At 35.4% G+C, this 27,166-nt stretch overlaps 1 protein-coding gene and 1 long non-coding RNA gene across 2 annotated transcripts; both read right to left on the reverse strand.

Annotated features, from left to right (window-relative positions):
* Positions 1-901: 901 nt before the first annotated feature.
* On the reverse strand, positions 902-3,341 carry LOC110888624 (probable cyclin-dependent serine/threonine-protein kinase DDB_G0292550). Its single transcript, XM_022136142.1, has 2 exons — positions 3,281-3,341; positions 902-1,434 (listed from the first exon to the last, which is right to left on the reverse strand). The coding sequence occupies exons 1-2, from the start codon at positions 3,339-3,341 to the stop codon at positions 902-904; spliced, it is 594 nt and encodes a 197-aa protein (XP_021991834.1).
* Positions 3,342-21,315: 17,974 nt separating this feature from the next.
* On the reverse strand, positions 21,316-22,893 carry LOC110890829. Its single transcript, XR_002564795.2, has 3 exons — positions 22,742-22,893; positions 22,126-22,182; positions 21,316-21,680 (listed from the first exon to the last, which is right to left on the reverse strand). It is a non-coding gene; the product is annotated as an uncharacterized LOC110890829 (long non-coding RNA).
* Between the last annotated feature and the right edge of the window lie 4,273 nt (positions 22,894-27,166).

The following is a 27,166-nucleotide window of genomic DNA, read 5'->3' on the forward strand; positions in this document are numbered from 1 at the left end:
ATCTAGTAGGTCAACTCGGGTCTAGTTTGACTTAAATAATAATAAAACATAATTTCTATGCCTATCATATTAAGGAATGAATATCATTTTCACATATTTTTTTATAAATATTAGTAAATTTATGTTATTTGACATATATTTAATCTCCAAAAAGTAATTTCTTTATAATTTAACATGTCCGAGTACTCCCCGAGTACTCTCCGCCTAGACCAAGTACTCTCAACTCCCCGGTCGACCGACTAGGGAGCGCCTAGCGACTTTTGCAACCATGCTTAGAACTTCCATCACGATCGGGCCAAGACCTTGAGGTAGGGAGCTTTTTGGCTCGGTCGGCCGACTCTTTCGCCTTTGATCTCTTGCTCATTCTTTCTAGGAACTCCCAATCGTCATCCTCGTGATTGCTTAATAGAGTTCCATTGCTGGTCGATTCAAGGTGGTTCCATGTCTCATCATCCAAACCCCTTACGAAGCATTTGACCAACTCCCATTTTTCAATTTGATGATGTGGGCACTTCCGGATCAATTCCTTGAACCGAGTGAATGCTTCATGTAACGGTTCAATCGAAAGTTGGCGAAAAGACCGAATTTCATCTCTAGCATCGTCAGTCTTCGCCATTGAGTAGTATTCGTCAAGAAAAACTTGTTGCATTTCAGCCCATGTGCGAATACTACCCGCCGGAAGTGTGAGGAACCACTGCTTCGCCTTATCCTTTAAAGAAAATTGAAACAATCGAAGCTTGACCTCTTCCAAGGCGAAATCATGCCCTCCAATAATACTACATATGGCCGAAAACTCCGCCAAATGAGTATACGGTTCATCATTGGACCTCCCGTTGAAGTGGGGAAGGATTTTGATGTAATGGGGCTTGCAAACAAACATTCTTCTTTCGCACACAATCAGTTAGTCATTATCGGTGACCACCGGCCTAAAACGGTCATTGACTCCCCTTGGAGGTTGTTGATTACGACGTGGACCATCAACTTCTTGCTCTCTTGGTCGTCGATTATCCCTTCTATCACCTCCCCTATCACCTCTTCGGTTTCCACCTTGATTACCTCTTTGATTACCTCCTCCCACGAAACGAGGAATCCGGTTAGGATTAACATTGTTGTTGTAGAACCCATCATTCCGGTTCCTTTGATTGTTGTTTCGTGGTTGGCGGTTGTTCCCGTAGCCATCATTTCTCACATTCCCATACCCATAATCGTCGTTCCCCACAAAATTGGCATTTTGGTAGCCAAATTCTTCATCTTCAAACCCTCTAGCATTGTCGACATTGCCGCGACTCACATACCCCCAATCTTCATCATCGACCCGATCATCATAGTTTCCCACATCATCCGAATATTCCGTGTGAACATTCACATGTTCCGGCAATTGGTAACCGGGAACACTAAACGGCTCATCATCGGGGATAGCGTTTCTCAAATCATCTATATTAAAGAACGGGACTTCGTTCGCGGGATTGCCACGATCTCGATTGCCTCTACGGCCGGAATTGACATTCCGGTCATCAAGGTGAATGGGTAAGGAATTTTGTCGGTGAAGGCTTTGTTGTTGGGGTGTTCTTTGGGTGTTGTTGGGATTTTGGTTTCGGAAAGGTGGTGTGGGTGGTCTAGAGTTGTTATTACCACCCGGTTGGTCTTGAGGTATAGGTTGGACGTTTTGGGCGGGGTTGAAGTTTCCTCGATATTGGAATTGGTTCGGATTTTGATTTTGGTTGAGGTTTTGGTTTGAATTTTGGTTTGCCATTGAATCGGTTTCAATGGATGGTGTGAATTGTGGTGTTTGGGTGGCTTGGTTAGAAACAAGGGTTGCTTCTAACCGGCTTGCTAGGTTCCTTCTTGCAACTCTTTCAATTTCCGGTTCGTAGACTAACGGTGAAGTCCTCCCGGAGTTCCGCGTATGCATGCACTACCTGTAACCTGAACAAGTAACACAACCCGCGTAACAAGGAAAAAGACAAAGTACAAGAAAAGAAACTATGCAATTTAAACAGTTAATCACGAAATTCAAGCAATAATCCAAACACAAAGCGCACGCACTCCCCGGCAACGGCGTCAAAATTTGATCGGAGTGTCGCGCTCCGGTCAAAGATAATATTTTGTTACCCAAATTACCCTTAACAAATAGCTAGTGGTAGTAAGGGGTCGAACCACGAAGAGTATGTGGTTTGCGAATAGACTTGATTGAATTTGAACGGGTGTCATAATTTATGAAGCTTGCTAAGTTATTTTTATGATTTTTATTTGTTGAAAAGATGTTTAAATGAGAATAACAATTGGGTTGGATTAATTAACTAAGAGAAATAAGCAATTGCAAGAAACTTGATTAATAAAACAAGATGGAATAACAAGGTTCACACCCGGTTTCAACAAATGCAAGACTTAGGATTACTACGCGTTTTAATTTGATTTACTCGAATTAGTTCATTAACGGGTCAACAATCACAAAGCTTGGTGCCAATCGCTATCAACGTCATAGACAACGGACCACGATGCACTTCGTTACCTTGGACTAACAAATCCTATCAAAAGACAAGGCATAAATACGTGTATTCGTTTCACAAAGTCAAATTTAATCATTCACTCGACAATTTGTAAATTCATACAAACATAGGACAATTGTCTAAAGATTCAAATGCAATTCAAGTTGTCACAAATCAAACATCAACACATAATAAACCCTAAATCTTACAAAAGTCTACACCGGGGTGAAACCTCCAAGGAATTAGCCGTGCATGATCGAAAGGACTTGATCACCGGATGAGGAGAGCCTGAACATCATCATCTTGAAGCCTTGAAGTGGTGGAAATAGTGATTAGGGTTTGGAATGATTGATGGTGATGAATGGATTGGAAAGGTGAATGATGATTAGGGTTGTAGAAGTGATGATGATCATCGAATCGAATGATTGTCAATCGAATGGATGGATTAGAGGATGAATTGGTGGTGTATCTTGGCTCCAAAAGGCGTTTCTAACTTCAAAATAGAGTGTAACTCCCGTTTTTGGGTCAAACAATGTGTTATAACTCGTCCCACATCAAGGAAACTCAAAATTCGTGATTTGCAGCAGTAAGGGGCGTCGGCGACAGTGTGCCAAACTTCCGACGGCTTATCTTGCTGTCTACGGACCTTTTTGCACGACGGGCTTATATGTGGGGCGTCGCCGACGGTGCCTCTAAATCCTGTTTTTTGTTTTCTTCATAACTTCTTCGTTATAGCTTCGTTTTATTCACTGTTTTCGCCCACATCTTCGTAATTCAGCCCTCTATCATGCCATCTTCCAATATCTTCATTTTCAATCCATTAACATCCCCTACAACACATCCAATCTTCATGGTTAACACCAACTTGTGTTCTGGTTTTCCATTTCTTGATCCCGGTTGACCCAATTCGCGTCCCGGTGCTCCGTTCAGCTCCCGATTAGCTCCTTAAACTCTTTTAGACCTGTAAAACACAAATCCCATTAAAAGCAGGCTATTCAAGATTAAAAGCTACGTAAAAACATCAACTTAAGCACAAACGATCACCTGTTTTCGACCACGTATCACCTGACAATCATAATAACAAAACTAAGGACCCGGACTACTAATATTGACTCGATTATCATATGTGCTCAGTATAGGAACTATTCCCGTATAAATAAAATAAAGAGTAAATTGCCAAAATCATCCCTAAGGTTTGGGCTCATTTTCATCCAAAACAACTTTTTTGTACCATATAGTCCTCCACTTTTGGGATTTTTTGCTATTTTCATCCAAACATCTAATTTGCTTTATTTTTTATATCAAACATTTGGATGAAAATGGCAAAAATTCCAAATCTCAGGGACGATTTTGGCAAAAAAAAAAGTGAAGGACTATATGGTACAAAAAAATTGTTTTGGATGAAAATGGCAAACATGCCCAAACCTTAGGGACGATTTTAGCAATTTACTCTAAAATAAAAAAACAATTTTATTAAAGATTAAAATACAGAAAATTAAAGAAAGCAGTAAATTACAAGTACTTTTACAAGTGAAATGAAAGAAAATACAAGAAATGAAGATGAACAGAAAATCAAGTGGTTGAGGGTTGTGTTTGACACAAGTCCCTTAAAAAAAATTACGAGTCTCTCAAGAGAACTCGTTTTGTTTCCCAGGGTACAACCGTAGCAGTTAGTATTGTCGGGATTGGTATGAGGACCTGAACAGGTACCTTGAAGCAAGAAACAAAAGAAGTAGAAAGTTGTAGAGAATTTTATGCATGTAGTGTTGGTAATTCTGGTGTTTTCTACAGCAGGTCTTCTACTGGTATTTATAGTGCAGATGAGTTAAAACAGCAAAAACCAAATTAAAAATGCACTTTAATTTGTCATTTAGTTCTCAGTCAAGGTCCTCTGACTCGTCTGTTTCAACTATAGATTCGAACTGCTCTGTCAGTTAAGTCTGGGAAGCTTCTGCGAGTCACGCGCCACTCGGGCGACGTCACAAGTGAACCTATACGAACACACCACACAGTCGCGTCGTATCGGCTCACTTTCTTACGCTGTGCGCGCCACATTACGCCCATCGCCCACGCCACACACGTGTTCTAGTTGGAGCACACTTCACGAGTACACTGGTGTATGTTTCTAGGGAATAATAAGGAAGGAGTGTCCCCACTTATATACCACCTAAAGTTTTGTCTCTCATCATATGTGTGATAAGGTGTCACTTTCCCATTTCACTTCAATATTTCAGCGTTGTGTGTTTCAAACACCAAAGTTTTAGCATCGATATCTCATTCATCTTAGCTCTGTTTTGGACACTGTTTGGCTCGTTGCGAAGCTCTAGCTTCCAATATATAACACAAACCCACAAAAGAATATATATATATATATATATATATATATATATATTCATTTCAGTTTCTTATATATATTTCTAGTCAAAAATTAGATAAAATACATTTCCTATACTTGTGAAAATTCTCATTTCACAAAATTTCTAACACACAAATACTAACTTTATCAAGTGGTGGAAATATCGGGTGGGTGGATTTTGGAATTTTTTTTTTTTTTTTTTTAGCCGTAGAGCACTAGCACACATGCTTTGAATTACTTGGAAATTAAATATCTTTTAAGCAAAAATAAAAAAGAGTGACGAATTAAAACGTCTGGGGTTTGCGTTTTTCATTTATTTGATTGCTTGTGAATGTAGAAATGTTAAAAGTGAATTGTGTAGAGTCTATTAATCTCTTCTTAAAATTAACGTTTTTCAATATCCCTAAAAAACGCTTATTCACGACATGATCACCGCCCCCTGGGCGTTTTTTTTTTCAAAAAATCACATGGGCGTGGTCATAAAAATGCCAGATTGTTGAAATTTTGACCAATAATAAATTTCCAACTCATTTGTTTGTTTTATTTTTCTAAAAAAGCTAATAATTGAGTAATCATTGTTGGGGCATTATGAAGCATTATACCACTACACCCCTTTTTAACTTCAAACCCCATAATGCCCTTTTGCTGACTAGGCGGCTACGTGTCGCTTCATACCCAAGAGTGGGGCATTTGTTTCACTCACTGCTGCTGCACAATGTACACATGGTCTTAAGAAAAGTCATAAGTTAACAAACACTTTTGACAAAAGAACACCGTTGACAAAAATCATTTTTAGAGTTAAATAAGGAATTACCCTCTAAACCATTATGGTTATTTTAAACTTTTTGAGTGTGTCAGATTAAAAATAGTTGTCATTCATCGAAATCTAGGTTTATGATTAGGACCAAAATCAAATACAGTGGATAAGAAGGCAAGACAACGAGAATTGTTAATCTTATGCCCCAGGGACTATTTTAGCAGTTTACTCAAGGATAAATGAAAACATAAAAAAAATCTGTATGGGTATGGTTTGAGTAAATAAGTATGCATGTTTCAAGTAGTGGGGCCGGTTGTTATCAAATACCATACTAATGCTTGTGGTATGAGTAGTATAACTTCGGCAAGATACTCGATAATGTCTAAGAACACAAAGTCTTTTAATACCGAAAATCAGTCATCATCTAATCAAATCCAAATAAAGAGGGTTTAAAATGATTTTTAATAGAAATAAATAAAGCAAATAAAAGTAAAAGATAATCAATCACAAGAAAGAACCACTTTTGGACTCCTCATCAGAGATACAATCAACTTCGGGTTATGTAGATCCTTAAAAGATTACTATCCAAACACAGAAAAGGCTTCGGTTAAAATTACCAAATCATAATTCTTTTTGAAAAGTTGTCACGTTTTAGTCCAAATTTGTAAGAGTATTTGCTATGTAATTGATGAATGTATGTGGAAATGAGGGGCACCACGTATTTAGTAAGAGACAACTATTTATAAAGCACATGGTTACTTTATAAATGGATACGGCTTTTTACAATTTTAGTCCAAATATGTAGAGTATTTACTATGTAATTCATGGCCATATGTGGAAATGGGGGGCACCACGTATTTGAGTCACATAAACAGAGGGTTTTGTAGCTAACTACCATGTAGTGAGATAACCTTCACAAAATCCCTTTACCTATTAATAAGATAAAAGAGAAGAAAAATTGTAATTGGCTCTTAAAAAGTGGTTCCCACATGTCCAGCCCTTAATGCCCGCCAAGACCATGGTTGCGCCATATATGGCTCCCCTCTTTGACGGTGAAGGGATAGTGTTTTGGGGCGCTATATGCTGAGGTGGTAGGTGGTTCTAAACCACACCACCTAGCCTTATTATAAGGCACAAGTGTTATTTCTTTTTTCTTAACCTTAAAAACTTGAAAGTGGTAACCTAAAACACACATTTCCCTTGTTTCATTTTACTTAAAAACAATAGAGAAAAATGCTCGGATAATCCTTGTGGTTTGCCTATTTTTTATCTTTAGTCTCTAACTTTCTAAAATTACAGCTACATCCCCTAACTTTTGCAATTTTGATCTCGGATAGTCCCTAGCGTGGATGGGGTTTAGTTTGCCGAGTTAAGTGGGTATGAAATGACCTACATACCCTTATTAATAAAAAATGTTATTAATTATCTATTTAAATATCTAATTAAAAGAAAGTGGGGCCCACATGTCACAACTTCTCCGCCACCATGATCCTTCTAAAAAAAATTATGTTTCACCATGAATCACAGCTCAAACAAATGACCATGTAATCTTTAATATTCAAAAACAAAACCTGCAAACCACCCTATGTGAAGATGTGAAGAAAATTTAAACTTGTAACAACAGCAACCCAAGAAGATCCTAGTGCTAAAGCTCTTACTTCTCCAATTCGCATATACAACTGAATGTGTATATACAGTAACAGGACTTATATCTATAAATAACGCTGAAAACCCCCAATCTTAATTTACCACATATATGTTTATAAGTTGAGGGAATAGTGCCAGGCAGCTTGCCTGGCACTTTCCTGTTGGACCAACCAATTTCTAATTTAATTTTACTTCCAGTTTAAAATTACGTTTTCGTCCTTCGTTTAAAATTACGTTTTTGCCCCCAGCTCAAAATAAAACTATAATTTTGCCCCTAGCTAAAAACTACGCTTTTGCCCTTGGGTCCAAAACTCATTTTTAATTTTGTTCTCAGTTTAAAATTACGGTTTTGCCCTCCGTTTAAAATTACGTTTTTGCCCCCAGTTCAAAATAAAATGTTTTTTCCTATAGCTCAAAATTACGATTCTGCTATCAGCTCAAAATTACGTTTTTGCCCACAGTTCCAGTATTTTCAAGTTAAGGAAATAGTGCCAGGCAGCTTGCCTGGCACTTCCCTGTTGGACAACCCATTTTTTTTAATTTTATTCCCAGTTTAAAATTACGCTTTCGTCATTCGTTTAAAATTACGTTTTTGCCCCCAGCTTAAAATAAAATTATAATTTTGCCCATAGCTCAAAATTACGCTTTTGCCCTCGGTTCAAAAACTCATATTTAATTTTGTTCCCAGTTTAAAATTACGGTTTTGCCCTCCATTTAAAATTACGTTTTTGCCCCCAATTCAAAATAAAATGTTGTTTTTTTCCTCTTGCTCAAAATTACGATTCTGCACTCAGCTCAAAATTACGTTTTTGCCCACAGTTCAAAATAAAATTATTTTTTCCCCCTAGCTCAAAATTATGATTTTGCTCTCAGTTTAAAATTATAATTTCGCCTACAGTTCAAAATATAATTACGATTTTACCGTCTGTACAGACATACATGTTATGAGAGAGAAATATTCGACTTATTGCCCCGCAACGCGAGCGGAGAAAAACTAGTTAGTAACATAAATCAACCTAGTTAGCCATTGGTGAAGAAGATGTCTTTTCGCTAGTCTCGTTGGTTACATTGGAATCTCTTTTCCAGCCGATGATTTCGCCTCTGGTCTGATAATTTCCCATTGGTGTCTCAAACGACATGAACTGACCATAGACATATATATATATAGCAGTAAATTTTGTAATCAAAATAAAAAAAAGTAAGAATAATGTGAAGAAGATATAAAATCAGAAGCTCGACAAAACGAATTTAGGGGTGTGAGAAAAAATCGAATCTTCGATTTGTTTTCAACCAGTTTTTATTTTTTGGGTTTTGGGTGTGGGTGGTGATGGTGGTGGAGAAGTTGTAGGTGGAGAGTTGGGTGGTGGTGGTGATGGTTGGAAGAGAGAAAGGAGGAGAGGTGTTTTAGTTTAATTAGATATTTAAATAGATTATAAGATGGATCATATTTTCTTTTAGAGTAAACTGCCATTTTGGTCCTTGTGGTTTGGTCACTTTTGCCACTTTAGTCCAAAACTCAAACTTTTTGCATTTGGGTCCCTGTGGTTTCAGTTTTATTGCCATTTTGGTCCAAAACAGAAAACATGTCATATTTGTCTTATAAAATTCTGCAATTTTGTTATTTTCCTTAGGGGCAAATCAGGTCATATTTTTCTTATAAAATATGGTATTTATTTATAAAAAAGAAATGATCATTTTGCACATGCGGAAAATGACAAAATAGCAGGATTTTATAAGACAAATATGACCTGATTTCCTTTTTGGACCAAAATGGCAATAAACCTGAAACCACAGGGACCCAGATGCAAAAAGTTTGAGTTTTGGACTAAAGTGGCAAAAGTGACCAAACCATAGGGACCAAAATGGCAGTTTACTCTTTCTTTTAATTAGATAGAGTAAATTATTTTTTGAGTCCTTTTAATGGTTTTAACCACTTGAATAAAAAATTAAAATGTTAACGCTCTGAGTCCTTAACCGCTCATTTTTTAACGTTTTGAGTCCAATTTTCAACACTTGTACTTTTGATTTTGGACTAAAGTGGTTAAAATCACTAAAACACAGGAACTCAAAACGTTATAAAATGAGTAAGGGTATTTTAGTTATTTCGCACCCACCTAACACCAAAAACTAATCCGTATCCGCGTCAGGGACTATTCAAGAACGAAATTGTAAAAGTTGGAGACTATAGTTATAATTTTAAAAAGTTATGGACTAAAGGTGAAAAATAAGCAAACCACATAAACTATCCGAGCATTTTTCTCAAAATAATAATACAACAAAATTATATTATGGATAATCTGTTCTACTAGTTACTGCTTTACTTATGATTATTTTTCTACATTTCTTTTTTCTAAGTAAGTTAAAATGACTATTAAAATAACTTGTTTTCTCTGACCTTGACTCGCATAATACTCAGGCCATATTTTACCCCTTGGTGTAAATGAGTCGGGCCGGGCCTGAGTCTGAGCCCGACTAGGCCCGAGCTCGGCTCGGTTCGAGCCAACTTATTTGAGCTCGAGCTCGGCTCACGAGTAAAATCCAAAAGTCGAGCTCGGCTCGACTCGGCTCAAGCTATTTTGAGAACAACCTAAAACAAGCTAAAAGCTCGGCTCGAGCTCGCTTCAATATCGCTTAAACGACCCAATGCTTGGCCCGAGCTCTGCTCGCCAATGTTATCATCATTATTACTATATTATATATAAAAAGATAAAAATCTTGTGCTCGTTTAAGCTCGCGAGCCTAAACGAGCTCTATTTCAGGCTCGGGCTCGGGCTCGTTAAAGCTCGGCTCGTTCAAGCTTTTAATCGAGCCGATAACAAGTAGCTCTCGAGCCTCTAGGCTTGTTTACACCCCTAACCCCTTCTAATCAGTGATGATCATTATAAAAGAGTAAATCTCGAAACTCTTTACACAATTAGCAAAACCGGGTTTATATGATTTTTTTTAAGTAATCATTGATATCAAATATCAAAACAATTATCTTGAAAAGTTCTCTTTCATAACGTAAATCTCGAAACTCTTTACACAATTGACAAAACCATGGATTAGTATTTGCTTAAGCGAATTGATTCGGTTAAGGTCATCTATTATCAGTTATGCAATTGTTTGTGTATATAATATATATATATATATATATATATATATATATATATATATATATATATATATATTGGTGTATATTTCACCAAGTTTGAGGATCAAGTGAAAATGAAAATAAAGGATACATTTTGTGTTCTTGTACACATTGTAAATTTTTCGTTTGTTTACTCGTGATATAATCGCACATGTTGAATTATTTAAGTATGATGACACATTTTTTCTATGAATGTAGTGATGGTAATAATGATGTGTAGAGTAGAATAGAAGGGGTATTGTAGGAAATAATAATTCCTTGATCGATTTCATTCATCATAAAGTCTGTATATAAAGTTACAAGGCAATCTCCTATTTATGGAGATGATTGATACTCATTTAATACAAATGACACCCTAATTACAAGACTATAGTTAACGTGTCTATTACACCCCCGCAGTCGAAGCGGGAGGCGATCGTATGCTTAGACTGGAGCGAAAATCATCGAAGAGGACCCGAGGAAGACCCTTGGTGAAAATATCGGCAATCTGAAAGCGAGAAGGCATATGAAGAATACGAACCAGGCCTTTTTGAACATGTTCCCGGACGAAATGAATGTCGAGCTCGATATGCTTGGTTCGTTGGTGCTGAACCGGATTTCCTGATAAGAAGATAGCACTGACGTTGTCACAGTAGACGAGAGAAGCTTTGTGTAAGGGACGATGAAGCTCTAGAAGCAAATTGCGCAGCCAACATATCTCCGCAACGACGTTAGCAACCCCTCGATATTCAGCTTCGGCACTAGAACGGGAAATAGTAGATTGCCTCTTAGAGGACCATGAGATTAGGTTATCACCGAGGTAGACACAGTACCCGGATGTGGACCGGCGAGTGTCAGGACAACCGGCCCAATCAGCATCGGTATAGGCGCGAATGGAGAGCGTAGTCGAAGAGTGAAGATGAAGACCATAGTCAGCAGTGCCCTGTAAATACCTGATAATACGCTTAAGAGCATTCCAGTGGGCCACACAAGGAGAGTGCATGTGCATACATATTTGCTGAACAGCGTAGGCGATGTCAGGTCTAGTGAAGGTGAGATACTGTAATGCACCTGCAAGACTTCGATAGGTGGTAGGATCTTCAAAGACTGAGTCCGGCTCACTACCCAATTTTGGCTGAGTGTCAACCGGAGTGGCGGCAGGTTTACATGAATCCATACCTGCACGATGAATTATGTCTTTGGCATAGGCATGTTGAGATAAGAAAAGCGTGTTCCCTGTTCTAGTGACCGAGACGCCCAAAAAATAAGATAATGGACCCAAATCTTTCATAGCAAATTCACCTGCAAGAATGGTCATGAGCTGTTGACGTAGTTGGTCAGAAGAAGTGGTGAGAAGGCCTTGAGTGTGAAGGGCTGTTGCGGCCTGATGAGCGGAATGAATGGCTTGATTGGCTTTCGTGGTTTCATTCATGCACAACTGAGACCGAACCTCGAAGAAAGATGGCAGGGGCTTGGTGTTTTGGAGTATGGTGCCGACGGTTTCGTATTGTTCGGTTAAGCCGGCAATGGTTTGCAACACAAGATCTTGTTCATCAACTGCGGCATCAACATTGTTCAACTGATCGGCCAAGACCTTGATTTCTTGGCAATATTCGTGCATGGAAGAGAAATTTTCAAGGCGGGTGTTGGCAAACTTCTGTTTGAGATAGAGGGCTCGGGTGGCTTTGTTGTCCTGAAAAATATTTTCAATAGCTTTCCACGCATCATACGCGGTAGTGCTCTTTTTAATGACAGTTTTCAGAAGACCGGGAGATATTGTACCATATATCCATTGGAGAACGATAGCGTCAAGACGTTCCCAAGAATCGGCGGCAGGAGGATCCGATTGCTTTTCTTTGTCAGACGACGAGGCGGCGACGGGTGGGTCACGTGGCTTGAGATGATCAGCCACAAGAAACGCCGTACAATGGATTCGGAAGAGTTCCGACCATGTGTTGTAGTCAGCGGCATCATTATCGAGGGTGACGGGAACCGATGCACGAATGTTGTTAACCGTGACAGCCGGGTGAAGTTTGTTATCGGCCATGAAGAAGGTAGATGAGGGCAGCAGAAAGAGAACAGCAGCAGGAAGCAGCGACCGTGATGATGTGGTGGCTGGAAGGTTAGCGGCGGCAGCAAGGGAAAACGTTAGGGAAGAAAGAGATTAGGGAGGATCTTTTTAGGGTGATACCATGTAGGAAATAATAATTCCTTGATCGATTTCATTCATCATAAAGTATGTATATAAAGTTACAAGGCAATCTCCTATTTATGGAGATGATTGATACTCATTTAATACAAATGACACCCTAATTACAAGACTATAGTTAACGTGTCTATTAGGTATAGTTCTCAATTCTGTGTATGGCATTACAAGACATGCGCACAGAGGACCATACCCATACTTAACGGAACTATAATTAGTTACCACCACAGCAGGCCTAGACTGGCGCATGCAGCGCAAAGACAGCTAAGATGTGTACAATAGTACAGATGGAAGGGTTGTAGCCAATCAACATGCGCCAAGCCTTGACCAGATAACTCCCAGGATGGCCAATCGTGCAGGTGACAAGAAGTACAAAAGGACAGTGATGTGGAACCAATCAGGATGCGTCATTCACTGCTTCATGATCTCCATTCACAGTTGGTGACAAACTTGATAACAAGGACAACCGTCAGGCCACGTGGCTCCAAACACTGTGCGCCAACGTCTCAATCCTCTGCAAACACTAACGATCTTGTCAGACGAGACATATAGGATATTCCTTGTTGCCGACGTCCGGATCAAGGCCCATTAGCCTATCTCCTTCTCCACACTCTTCGGCTATAAATACCAACCTCCAACCGCAGGTTTAAGCATCGGCTCTCTCATTTTCTTACTCTTATCACACACTCGTTTACTCTTCTTAAACGAGACTTATTCACACGCCGGAGGGTGATTATAAGAAGAACTCCCACCTCTCCTCCTTATAACGAGTCTCATGGTGTTTCGTTTTGCGAATCATACTAGGATCACCGTCGAGGAAAGACTAAGAATTAACCATTCTTGACAAAACCACTCCCACAAAGATAAACTTCTCAGTTTAGATTTGGTATTTATTCAACAGTTAAGATGGTCATAATTTTAGTAAGAGTACGCTTTTTGATTTGAAATAAATAGCCATTAATAAGAACTAGTTTTTTACGTCGCGCGTTGCGGCGAAAACAAATAAATGATAATGTAAAACAAACGTGATTTGAAAATAAAACATGTTGTTTAACAAGTCAAACCATTAGAACGATTTAGTTTAATATCCTACCGTTTTATGATACCAAATAAATACTTGATTTTGAATACAATTTCGTTTTTAACAAAACTTATAACAGAATGTCAGGGAAAAAATTAAGCACAACTACGTACTTAAGTTTTTAGAAAAAAGTTATAACGTAAATTATTAAAGAAGTATCAGATTATAGATAAATTAATATATGTTTAAAAAAAAGAAAAAAACAATTATTAAAAAATGGTAAAGGAAATATATATTTTTATAAAAAGGAAAAAAATAAAAAATATTTTATTAAAAGTAAATATAATAATAAACTATTATAATATATTAAATAATAAAATAATAAAAAGCTATATATTATTATAAAAATTAAATTACTATTCATCATCGCTCGATAACAATATATATAAACTTGTCAAAAGTTCAAATTGTTAAGATGGTGATAATTTTAGTAAACTCTTTTTGTAACATGTGTGATGTGAAATAAATAGTCATTAATAAGAATTGTCAAAAGTTAAAATTGTCAATTTTATTTGAAATAAATAGTCATTAATAAGAATTGTTAAAAGTTCAAATTGTCAATTTTATAGATAAACTGTCATAACGAAAGGGCTAGGGCTCTTTTTGTATAGGAGATTGATGTTAGAGTCTTGTTCATGATAAAATATTATGTGAGAGCTAAGGTTTTATCACAGTGAACCTTCGGGCAGTGAGTTTTCTCTAAAACCGATGACTAATTGGGTCATCAGCATTGCCGCGTTTTCTGCAATCACAGACGTGTGTGGCCTCAGGGCAAGCTCAATGCTTACTAAAACCAAAGCTAGAACCTAGGGCACCAAGATCATATGGCCTCATTTTTTATCCGGATTTTTAAATTAGCATATGACCCAAAAGTGTTTTTAATCAGGGTACGCAAAGATGAGTGAATGGATGCTGGAGCCGTTGCCTCTACTCCTGATTCCTTCGATACTTTCATATCATATCTCACAGAGGATTAGTTTCCCAATGACTAGTAAATTTTGCTATGCAAAGATACTATTTATTTATTTATTTATTTATTTTTGAACGGCCAACAAAATCAACCCCGAGCACTCTCGGGGCACCCACTGGACAAACGGAGTACTCTGAGAGTAACCCGAGTCCACCACCAATTCCGGGAAAAACCCGGTAACCCACCCGCCCGTAGGCATGACAGTGAAATTACGGGTAAAACGTGTTTGGCTCAAGGAACCAACCCAGATTTCCCTGGGTCTCCTATCATTGCCCACCAGTGCCTCACTCTGCACTAAGTGGGAGTTGAACCTGCGTCTTTCAAGAGAAATGCAAGCCCTCCACCACTTGATCTATACATCATTGACAAAGATATTATTTATTAATAGAAGTGTTTCAAAGTTTTTTTTTTAACCACAACACACTTTATACCTATATATATATGTACGGGATCAGGAGAAAACGCCCTAAAGTGTGAGAACGGATCCTGACCCAACACGTGGCATGCGATAACGGGATCAGGAGAAAACGCCCTAAAGTGTGAGAACGGATCCTGACCCAACACGTGGCACGCGATATAGTGAAGGGCGGAGGGGTTTTTTGTCCTTTTATATTCTTTTTTTAAATGCGTCTCACAACACCGCTTTATTTTTTTTGGCGTTTAGTAAGATTTAACAAATACATGACGTTTTTATTGTTTTTTTATATTAGGAGCATCGTAAATATTTTGGCGTTTATGACGTTTATTAAATCATTTAGTAATTATAATTTCTTTTCCTCTATGGCGTTTCCCAAATTCATCAGGTGTTTTTGTAGATTTCAACACTTCATATATGTTACCAAGGTAATTTCTTGGCGTTCATGGCGTTTTTAAATTTATTAGTAATTTAAAAGAGTACAGATAAGACGAAATCAAACAAAAACTAATAGTCTTCTGTGGATCGTATTACATCAGAGATGTAACCATCGCTTTGTTCATCGCTCTCCTCGGACTCATCATCATCATCTTGTTCATTGGCGTATAACGCCATAATCTCGTCTCTCCTTTGTTGCATCCTATACTTGAATATATTCACAACGTTGGATCTAGCATCGTTCGTAGGTGCTAAATCACAGAGGTGTTCAATAAGATGCAGTATATCTGTGTTCAGCACTTCATCCATTGTCAATATTCATCCTCCCCGTGTTGAAAGCTCCCCCTCACCGTTCTTGATTGTTCATCCAGAATCCAACAGGTAACTTTTGGTAGATCAAAATCGCCAACATCATCATCATCATCATCATCTTCTGGAAATTTTCTCTCTAATCTTCTTATTACCCTTCGGTTCCTCTCACAATTGTAGGCCACTGTGACCCCAAGAGCTAGAATATCTCTCTGAACGGATTCATCCATGAAACGCCCACTTTTCAACATTTAATAAATAACATAAACTTCATACCAGTTTTAGAAAAATTTTGACATGACCCATTCGTAAGGAAGACGATTTCCTGCTTTTTTAACATAATCAATCAAAATACATTCTACGACACTTACAAAATGTACTAAGATTTAGAACCTTACATATTTCATCAAAACATTAAATCCGAACTATTTAAAACAAAGTTTAAACTTCAAACTACTACTATTGTACTAGTTACTAGTTAAACATTTACTACTCAAAATGGTAATTTGACTCATTTAAAATAAGCAACTTAAACCGGAAGCGCATAAAAGTCGACATTGTGTGTGTGTTCGGTCCGAGAGCGCCGTAATTATACATAGAATTTACCTATCATTCATAACAACAAAACATTTGTTAGTCGTAATGCATAACAATTCGAATCCTTTAATTACCTATCATTATTCGACCCGTTATCATGGCATGGTACTTTACTAACATGTTTACTTTCATTCGGAAACATCCAACATACCACTTTCCGACTCATTTATAATGAATTGCTACATACCATACATTTCGACATACTTACATCATTTGACCCGTTATAAACAAGTCAATTTCTAAACATTCCAACAATCATTTCACTTATCATTCCAACCCATTTAGACGGTTCATTTCATATTCATTACAACATCATCTTTTGAACATTTCACAATATAAGCTCTTTGCGTCTAGTTAATCATGATCCATAATGGAAATGTACACTAATTAATAGTACCAAATATTATCATTCATAAATCTGCTAATAGAGTAAATAAAGTTCATATGAACTTACCGTGATCTTGAGATGCTTGTAACTTCGAGTGACTTGCGCCTTCTTCTTTCTTCGTGCCTAACGTCATAACTTCATATTTTAGCTTTCGTAAACATTACTTCACACAAGTATCTTGATTTAGTCATCATGGCTTATATAATTACACATACATCCATTTTTTATTTACATCACCATTAAATCGAGAGTTCATGTCAAATTTCAACTAAAACATTTTTATGCATTTCATCGAACACATGGCGTGCATACTATTTATAAAGCATGAAGTACAAGTAATTATAGCACATTTATCTTATTTCATCAATGGGTAAACATGATTCTTTCACAGTCAATATCATAACCCTAATTCATATGACTTATACTAAAATACCCATCAAAACCACATTCTATAACACAATTTAACATCAACATCACACAATTCATTCCATAACTTTTCTTAACTCTAATTTCCTACAATTCCATGTGGGTTTTGCTCCAAACTATCAATGTAATCAAAATTGCTCATCATGTTATGTAGAAATCATGTTAAATCACACATTTAATCACGGATTACACAAAACCCGTTTCATCAAACATCACTAAATCATGAAATGAAACTTACTTGATGTGAAATTCACTTAGGGAATGAACATTCCTAACTCATGCATTGGATTAACCACAGGTTTCACCTTCAGTTTGATTGAATTTAGTAGGTTAGGGTTTTGAAGGAGAAGCTCCTCCTGGCTCCCTTCTCTCGATCGCACACACCCAGACTAAAACACTGGGCATTTTTTTTAAGGTTTTAATTATAAAACTTTCATTCTTAACCCCCCATCTTTTAGGACATATCACTTTATCTCATTTCTATTTACTAACTTGGTAAATCTTAATACATATATAAGATTTTGGATTTGCTTAAATGCTATAAATATTAAAAATAGTAAAATTTCATGTTTACCATTTCTTTTCGTCAAAGTATTGCGATTATAACATTATAATATGACATGCGAAATTTGGGGTGTTACAAGTCTACCCCCCTTAAAGAAGGTTTCGTCCCCGAAACCTGAATACATACATTCTGACGAGTTTATTTGTATCCCTTCGTAATTACATACCTCGAACTTCGATAACATGCTTTCACTTGATCATCCCTCATGATGAATCGATTGTTACTACTCTAAACTTGTCTAATACACTTGGTAATTCACTCTTGTATGAATCAAAGTGATCCTATTACATTATTTCATGATTATCGTTCAATTGTTCAAGCTGATTTCTTAAAACTTATATGTCAGATTATTCATTTCCGCATACTTCTAACATCTACTTAGGAGAAATAATTATCACAATGTTTATACTTGTTCATTCCTATTCATTCATATAAAATCACTAATCAAACATCATTCGATAGTTTCTAACTATTTAGCTTCTACATACTCCCCATCCTTCCAGGGCCAATATCAAGCAAAAAAAAAATTTCTTTCATGTCACTTGCTTGATAGTTCTTTTCATACTTCTCTTGCAATACCTACGTATAATCTTTACCCGATACCAATATTTCTTTCACAAATGATCTATCATAACTGCATGGTTAACTACAACTTAATGTATAAGTTTATACAAATCATGTACATACCATCTTGCTCTAATCTCTTTACCGTCTATCCTTAGGTTACAAGGGTCAACCTAAGTCTTTAATCACTTTATCAATATGATCGTGTAATAAATACTTACATTTGATCAACTCATATTACACTCGAGGTGTCATACTCAGCTATACTTGTCATCACATTCCATATTTGTCATACATCATTCCTTCTAGCAATTATAATACTAAGGTAATTACCTAACATTGTACCTTAAAGGATTAATTCTTATCAACCTAGGTTCCTCTACATACGAGATTATAAGCTTATTACACATGCCACTCCATTTCACGTATGAGTTACATAAAACTTGGCACAACCATTCAATCGATAATTTAGATTACACTCTACCACGTAGGGTTGTTTTATAATACGAACCAAGAATCATGCGTATAAAAACTTTAACTCTCGAACATTTCTTTAGACATTTATCTTCTAATAATTCCTCACATACGATAGGAAACTCTACAGAGGGCAAGATTTATTCAAATATTCATTCAAAAACTCATCATATTTTACATTCCACTCAACCCCTTTTTATGTAACATTCCACCTCTAACAGTTACGCATTCTTATATTTTTTATTCTAGCTTCCTTCGACGTTAACCTATCACATCTTCCATACAGTTCTTTCTAATTATTCTAAATTTGGCATACTAAGTGTGTACCCCGCTTTCTTAACAGTTCCTCACTTTTCTTTCCTTTCTACTACCCATTTTCCGATATGCGGGTTGACTTTTACCATCTTTCCATCATGACATTTCAAGGCATCTAAAAACCGTACTTTGCAACAAACAAGGATTTAGAGCCGCCATTATTTCCTGTATTGATATGAAGATTATATTTTTTTACTAGCATTATGAGTTATTTACTTTTGCCTTCCAAGTTACTAACCATACTTGTTCCTTCACTATGCCGTTAGAAACAATAATGCTCACCATGAGCTTACTACTATATTCCTCTATCATTAATATCATCATTCTTCCTAGTCACCCCCTCTTGTGACGTAAAACCTTTGACTACTAATGTATGTGTTCTCTTAAAGGAACATTAGACTTGACCAACCAGGCTATCTGTGCCATTTACTTGTTATGTTTATACTTATCTTTAGTTAAGTGGAGAAAAAGCATCTCCTCATTTGCGTTCAAACTTTCCTTCCCACCTAACGAGTCTAACTTCCATCCGTCTACAATCCTTTATTAAGGCTCTATCCATGCTTACCACATAAAAATATTCCTTTAAAATGTTATTCTACTAACTTTTACTTTTTGTTTGATAAAATTTTCATCCTTAGGACCATACTATACTCGAAATTCTATCATTTTTTTTTATGTTCAATATTTTCTTAGCTTAATCGTAATTATCATTCCTACCTTTCATTACATTCTAGGACCATACCATCCTCTTACGTAATCATTACTTTTATTCCTTCCTACTGTGTCATTTGTTATCGTTTGTGTTTCCTTCGTCCGTCATCTACATTAAACATTTTCTACATTCACTACTTCACATACTTTTATTAGATATCGTATCATTCATTTCTTTATCATTGATGCGTTATTTGCTTTCAATAATTCATTTCCTTTTGTCATAAACCATACTATCCTTCATTATGAACATTCTAGACATGATAATCAAAACATACATTCATTTCTTTCTTACACTTACTTCTTATTCCTTTGTTCTTTAACTAATAGCCTTCGTGTTAGTCAACTTATATTATGAAATTAAATAATTTAAAAAGATTATTTTCTTCCATAATATCACGTTTACGTTGTCTGTCATCTACATACAACGTTCATCTCATTCATTAGATTTCTTTTTTTTATGCATCTCTTCATCATATTGGAACTCATGTTACCATATTACATTCACTTTATAATGCATACTTTATACATCATCATCCTTGACGATCATACCGTATCGTGTAGATCATAATCTTTGATCACAACGATTTACATTCTCATCCTTTCATAAATATACATGCCTTCCCTTATCTTTCTTAATATCAAATTTATCTTAACATTGTTTATAAGGCTTTAGAAATTGATTAGAACGAGTTCCCTATATTTAGAGACCTAAACCACATTTAAAAACTTTAAATGTTAGTATTATAAGTGTAAAAAGTTGTTAAATATCATAGTTTACCTCATACACCATCAAATAACAACATATAACAATTTTATCAATTCTGTCGTAGGCTACGGTCTACAGACCGTAGCTTACAGTCCATTATTAATCAACAAAACAGCCCCTCCAGTACCGTAGCCTACGGCTGAGCCGTAGGTTACGCTGCAGCCCAGATACAGAATAATCAACAAAACAGCCCCTCCAGTACCGTAGCCTACGGCTGAGCCGTAGGTTATGCTGCAACCCAGCTTCAGATTTTCCGGTTTAATCCTTTTTACGAAAACGGCCGTAACTTTCAAACCGTTTATCTGTTTTACCTCCCGTTTCTTCCTACATGATTGTAAATTAACATTCTATCATGTGAACTTGATATTTAACATCCGGGTTAAGGAAATTCTTAACTTATACGTTTCGGCTTTTTATTTTTTACGAAAACGGCCGTAACTTTCAAACCGTTTATCCGTTTTACTTGATTCTTTTTCCTACGGGTCCGTAATTCAAACACGGACCCACTTAACATCGTTATTTACCTTAAATTTCAGTTTCAAAACAATAACCTATAAATTTCTTTTCATTTCTAACTATAAACGTATCAACTTTATTATTTACTTACTTGCATAGCGCCGCGGAACGAACACACCTTCATACGAGCTTTTGGTTTGAGTTCAAGCATTTTGCTCTAATACTTGAATCTCTCAAACCTCGGCTCTGATACCAACTTGAAACGCCCACTTTTCAACATTTAATAAATAACATAAACTTCATACCAGTTTTAGAAAAATTTTGACATGACCCATTCGTAAGGAAGACGATTTCCTGCTTTTTTAACATAATCAATCAAAATACATTCTACGACACTTACAAAATGTACTAAGATTTAGAACCTTACATATTTCATCAAAACATTAAATCCGAACTATTTAAAACAAAGTTTAAACTTCAAACTACTACTATTGTACTAGTTACTAGTTAAACATTTACTACTCAAAATGGTAATTTGACTCATTTAAAATAAGCAACTTAAACCGGAAGCGCATAAAAGTCGACATTGTGTGTGTGTTCGGTCCGAGAGCGCCGTAATTATACATGGAATTTACCTATCATTCATAACAACAAAACATTTGTTAGTCGTAATGCATAACAATTCGAATCCTTTAATTACCTATCATTATTCGACCCGTTATCATGGCATGGTACTTTACTAACATGTTTACTTTCATTCGGAAACATCCAACATACCACTTTCCGACTCATTTATAATGAATTGCTACATACCATACATTTCGACATACTTACATCATTTGACCCGTTATAAACAAGTCAATTTCTAAACATTCCAACAATCATTTCACTTATCATTCCAACCCATTTAGACGGTTCATTTCATATTCATTACAACATCATCTTTTGAACATTTCACAATATAAGCTCTTTGCGTCTAGTTAATCATGATCCATAATGGAAATGTACACTAATTCATAGTACCAAATATTATCATTCATAAATCTGCTAATAGAGTAAATAAAGTTCATATGAACTTACCGTGATCTTGAGATGCTTGTAACTTCGAGTGACTTGCGCCTTCTTCTTTCTTCGTGCCTAACGTCATAACTTCATATTTTAGCTTTCGTAAACATTACTTCACACAAGTATCTTGATTTAGTCATCATGGCTTATATAATTACACATACATCCATTTTTTATTTACATCACCATTAAATCGAGAGTTCATGTCAAATTTCAACTAAAACATTTTTATGCATTTCATCGAACACATGGCGTGCATACTATTTATAAAGCATGAAGTACAAGTAATTATAGCACATTTATCTTATTTCATCAATGGGTAAACATGATTCTTTCACAATCAATATCATAACCCTAATTCATATGACTTATACTAAAATACCCATCAAAACCACATTCTATAACACAATTTAACATCAACATCACACAATTCATTCCATAACTTTTCTTAACTCTAATTTCCTACAATTCCATGTGGGTTTTGCTCCAAACTATCAATGTAATCAAAATTGCTCATAAAACAACTTCTATATGATCATGTTATGTAGAATTCATGTTAATCACACATTTAATCACGGATTACACAATACCCGTTTCATCAAACATCACTAAATCATGAAATTAAACTTACTTGATGTGAAATTCACTTAGGGAATGAACATTCCTAACTCATGCATTGGATTACCACAGGTTTCACCTTCAATTTGATTGAATTTAGTAGGTTAGGGTTTTGAAGGAGAAGCTCCTCCTGGCTCCCTTCTCTCGATCGCACACACCCAGACTAAAACACTGGGCGTTTTTTTTAAGGTTTTAATTATAAAACTTTCATTCTTAACCCCCCATCTTTTAGGACATATCACTTTATCTCATTTCTATTTACTAACTTGGTAAATCTTAATACATATATAAGATTTTGGATTTGCTTAAATGCTATAAATATTAAAAATAGTAAAATTTCATGTTTACCATTTCTTTTCGTCAAAGTATTGCGATTATAACATTATAATATGACATGCGAAATTTGGGGTGTTACAATCCATACTAAGTATGGCCTTTATTGTTTTAACTTTCACCCTTCTCCTGTTAGAGAACTTTAGGACGAAACGTCCCTCTGACCTCTCAAACCCCCATGCAATAACATGTGCCATTTTTTGTTGAATTGTATGGCGTTTTATACAAGGCGAGGCGTTTTTTAGTGAATGTGTGGAGTGTGAAGTTTTTTGTCTTAGCTGTTGTACTTATGTAATGAGCTTTTTTTCTTATTTTTTTTGGCACCAGGTAGATATATGTTTTTGGCGGTAAAAATATCAGTAATTTTTTTATATGTATTTTGTGTATCAATTGTTGTGCCATGTAGGATGCAGGGCTATAACGTGACAGGTAATTATGGCGTTTTGAAAAGATAAATAAATTCAATTTCCAATGTAGAGGCTTTCAATATAATAAATGTTAGTAATAATATTCCCGTCTCTTCATTTTTACCTACATAACGCCCGTCTTTAGACGAAGGTGATTAGTGACATCCTGCATTTTGGTGTGATTTATTGTAGTTTGGTGACATGTTGCTGATGATCAACGCCTGCTTGGATGCTATTATAATAATGGAGTCCAAAATAGCATTTACACTGGTATTGATCCCTTCATGCCATCAATATGCATCAAGAACAAAGCTCACATGATGACATATCAGTGCCATCAGTCTCTTTTCCTTGAATATTTGTCCATTTCATTCAGTAAAAGCTTATAGAGATACCCACCTCAGAGAAGAATCCATTCAGTGAAACTTCATGCAGAACAAATACGGATATAGAAGAAACGAGCTTTGTCATCTGTGGTTTTCTTAGCTATTTTTTGGCGTTTTAAAGTGAGTGGTTTCTAGGAAACACGCCGTTTGTTTTTTGGGTGTGGTCAATTGATTGTGTAGAGATGTCTCTCTTATAGGATGTTTTTGGCGCGTAGTTTAGGCGAGATTTTATTATAATAAATGATAGTAATAAATTAATCGTCTTTTCATTTACTATGTGTATTTACTGTTTTGTTCAGCTTTTATGTGTTTAGGGTGATAGACGTCCCATCTTCCAAGTTTAGCGTTACGTAGTTTTTGGCGTTTTGTATTTTTAATGTGGTTTAGATAAAGATGGTACTTTGTTCGATTCTCTTGTACCTTTTTTTATACTTCTTTTTTGAGTTTTTAATAATATTTGTCCAAAGTAATTTTATTATAATTTTGGAGTTTTGGGCGTTTTATGGCATGATTGCGTTTCACAAGCATTTTATCTGTGTGGCGTTTTATTATTATTATTATTATTATTATTATTATTATTATTATTATTATTATTATTATTATTATTTTGAGAAATAATGTATTTGTTCTTAGCTGAAAAATACATAACAAACAACTGAAAAAGAAAATAAAAAAAAAATAGAAACAATTTATCTTCCAAATTTTCACTGTCACCAGTCTCTTCTTTGAAACATCTTCATTGGCGGTTTGACTTTGGTATGCTTCATTTTGTTTTTTTTTGTTTTTTTTTTTTTTTTTTTTTTTTTTTTTTTTTTTTTTGTTGTTGAAGTAGCTTTTTGTGGCCGTTTGGAAGCACAAAAATGTGAGTTTTTTGTTTGAAGTAGTTTTTTTGTGGCCGTTTGGAAGTAGCCTTTTTGTTGTTAATTTAGACTCTTCACATGTCATCTTAATTATAGGTTACAAAGGTGCCGAAATCCATGCCTCTAAAGTGTCTTAAATTTTTGAATAATACACAAGTTTACCCCCTTTAAAATAGTTTGGCTCTTTTGTACATGTTGCTTCAAAATGTGTACACAATGTAAAATTAACATAAGAGTAGAGACATAATTCTTTTATATTATAGATTATAGATAAGATATGTACATCACATTAACGTTCGTTTATGCCTTCATTTAGATACCGTTATGTAAAAGTCATAAAAATCTGAAACAAGAAGCTTTTTTAATCAATTGGTGCTATGTATAAAAATTAAGGATATATTCATAAATACAACCACAGAGATAAAATGCAACTTCTTTATGTAAATCGTAAAAGTCATAAAAATCTGAAATAAAATGCTTTTTTAATTCAATGAATTGGTGCTATGTATAAAAGTTAAGGATATATTCATAAATTTTTTTTAACGGTAAATTTGAATCACTGACGGACTACTGGAGTATCATCGTGTCACCAGCAGAACCACCCGATCATATCCATCTCCATTAGGCAATAATGCCTATACTGGAGTATTATCGTGTCACCAGCAGAACCACCCGATCATATCCATCTCCATTAGGCAATAATGCCTATACAACAATTCAAGAGGAAACCCAATAAATCTGGGAAAACCTCCTTTGTGGGAATCGAACCCATGACTTAATGTTCATAAGCCTTATCTCACTCTCAAGATACCACTAGGCTATAATGCTATGAGTGATATATTCATAAATTCAACCACATATATAAAATGCAACTTCTTTATGTAAAAAAGAAAATTATGGTGTACCTATATGATTAACACATGGTAATATGTATTACGCTAGGGTATTATAAGAAATCCTAAAATGTACAGATTTTATTAACTTTTCACTTTCTTTTTGTTAAAAGATTAGTTCAAATAAAAGAGAAAAGTTTGCCTACAATAAACATGATATATGGATGTACCCTGATATTTACAAACAACATATTATTAGAAGGCTATAAGTAACTATTTGGTACGACTTGTACATAATTTATGTTTTATATTTTAAAAATTTATTTGTGGGAAAGTATATGTTATATAGTGTAGAAACTGAGTGCCTAATACAAATCAACCAAACATGAACATGGTATATTCGTGTTCGTACGTTTATCTTTAACCAAATGAACACAGACACTTAAATGAACAACTTTCTAGTGATGTTCATTCGTTAAGAAAATGAACACGTGTGTGTTCGTTTATGTTCTTTCGTTAATATTATAAACAAGCATAAATGAACGAACATAAACGAGAGTAAATGTATACATATAAACAAATGTAAATGAATGAACATAAATGAAACGTAAATTAGCATAAACGAAATAAAATGAACGTTTTTTTCTTTTTTTGTTTGTTTATTAATCAATTACTCGGTGTTTGTTTCTAAAGTTTAGTTGGGATGATGGGTTGATGAATAGTAGACCAATTGGTATCACCAATAACTCCTAACTAAATTAAACTACATATGAGACGGAACAAACATATACGCGCTTAAATAAACGAACATGAATGAATTGCTCACGAAAGATACACGTGTTCATGTTTGCAGTGGCGGACCCATGAATTTTTCCATGGGGGTGCGGAACATTTTTAAAAATTTTAGGCCCCTAGGTATATAAGTAAAAAAATCGGTTCGTATCGGGTCGGGTCGGGTCATGTAACATAATGTTCATCGCTCCATAACATAGTGTTTCAATTTTAATTTTAATTTTCAACTATTCAAGCCCTAGAAATCATAACGCAAGTTGTAATCACCCTAAAAATATATAAACAACATAATCACCCTAAAATTATATAAACAACAAAATCACCCTAAAAATCATCTAAATAACCATAAACAACGTCAAAACACACAAAATTTCAAACCTATTTAACAACTTTATTACCCTTTTTTCTCCTATAATATCAACCAAAATCATCAAAATAACAAAGAAACTTACCCGTGTTCGGATTCCGGTTAGATTTGGTGTCAAACGACGGTGGTATGGTGGCTGATTACGGTGGTCGCCGCCTGCTGGACTGTTGTCGCTGGGTGATGTTGTTCGTTGGCAGTGCAGGGACGCAAGAGAGAGAGAGCGGGAGAGAATTTCTAAAGGTTTTGGGCTTTAATTATCTATCTACTATAATAAAAGAAACCAAATTTTGGACAAGTATCATTTATTGAAGGTATCCTCAAATATATACTTATCTTATATTAACTAAATAAATAATAAATTAATATTAAATCTTATCATACTTCAATAAAATATTATCCTCAAATCTAAATTGTTAATTTAATATATTCTTAAAACAAATACATCTCTTTCCTACTTATC

Source organism: Helianthus annuus, chromosome 11, assembly GCF_002127325.2.
Source record: "Helianthus annuus cultivar XRQ/B chromosome 11, HanXRQr2.0-SUNRISE, whole genome shotgun sequence".
NCBI classification, from domain to species: domain Eukaryota; kingdom Viridiplantae; phylum Streptophyta; class Magnoliopsida; order Asterales; family Asteraceae; genus Helianthus; species Helianthus annuus.

What these genes read in the sequence shown, in the direction of transcription:
- LOC110888624 (XM_022136142.1), bottom strand. Translation starts at nt 3,341, where the DNA reads ATGAAGATTGGATGTGTTGTAGGGGATGTTAATGGATTGAAAATGAAG. An exon ending in AATGAAGATATTGGAAGATG is followed by an intron (nt 1,435 to 3,280) that starts GCATGATAGAGG and finishes TCTTTAATATAG; the next exon opens with ATGATTTGAGAAACGCTATC.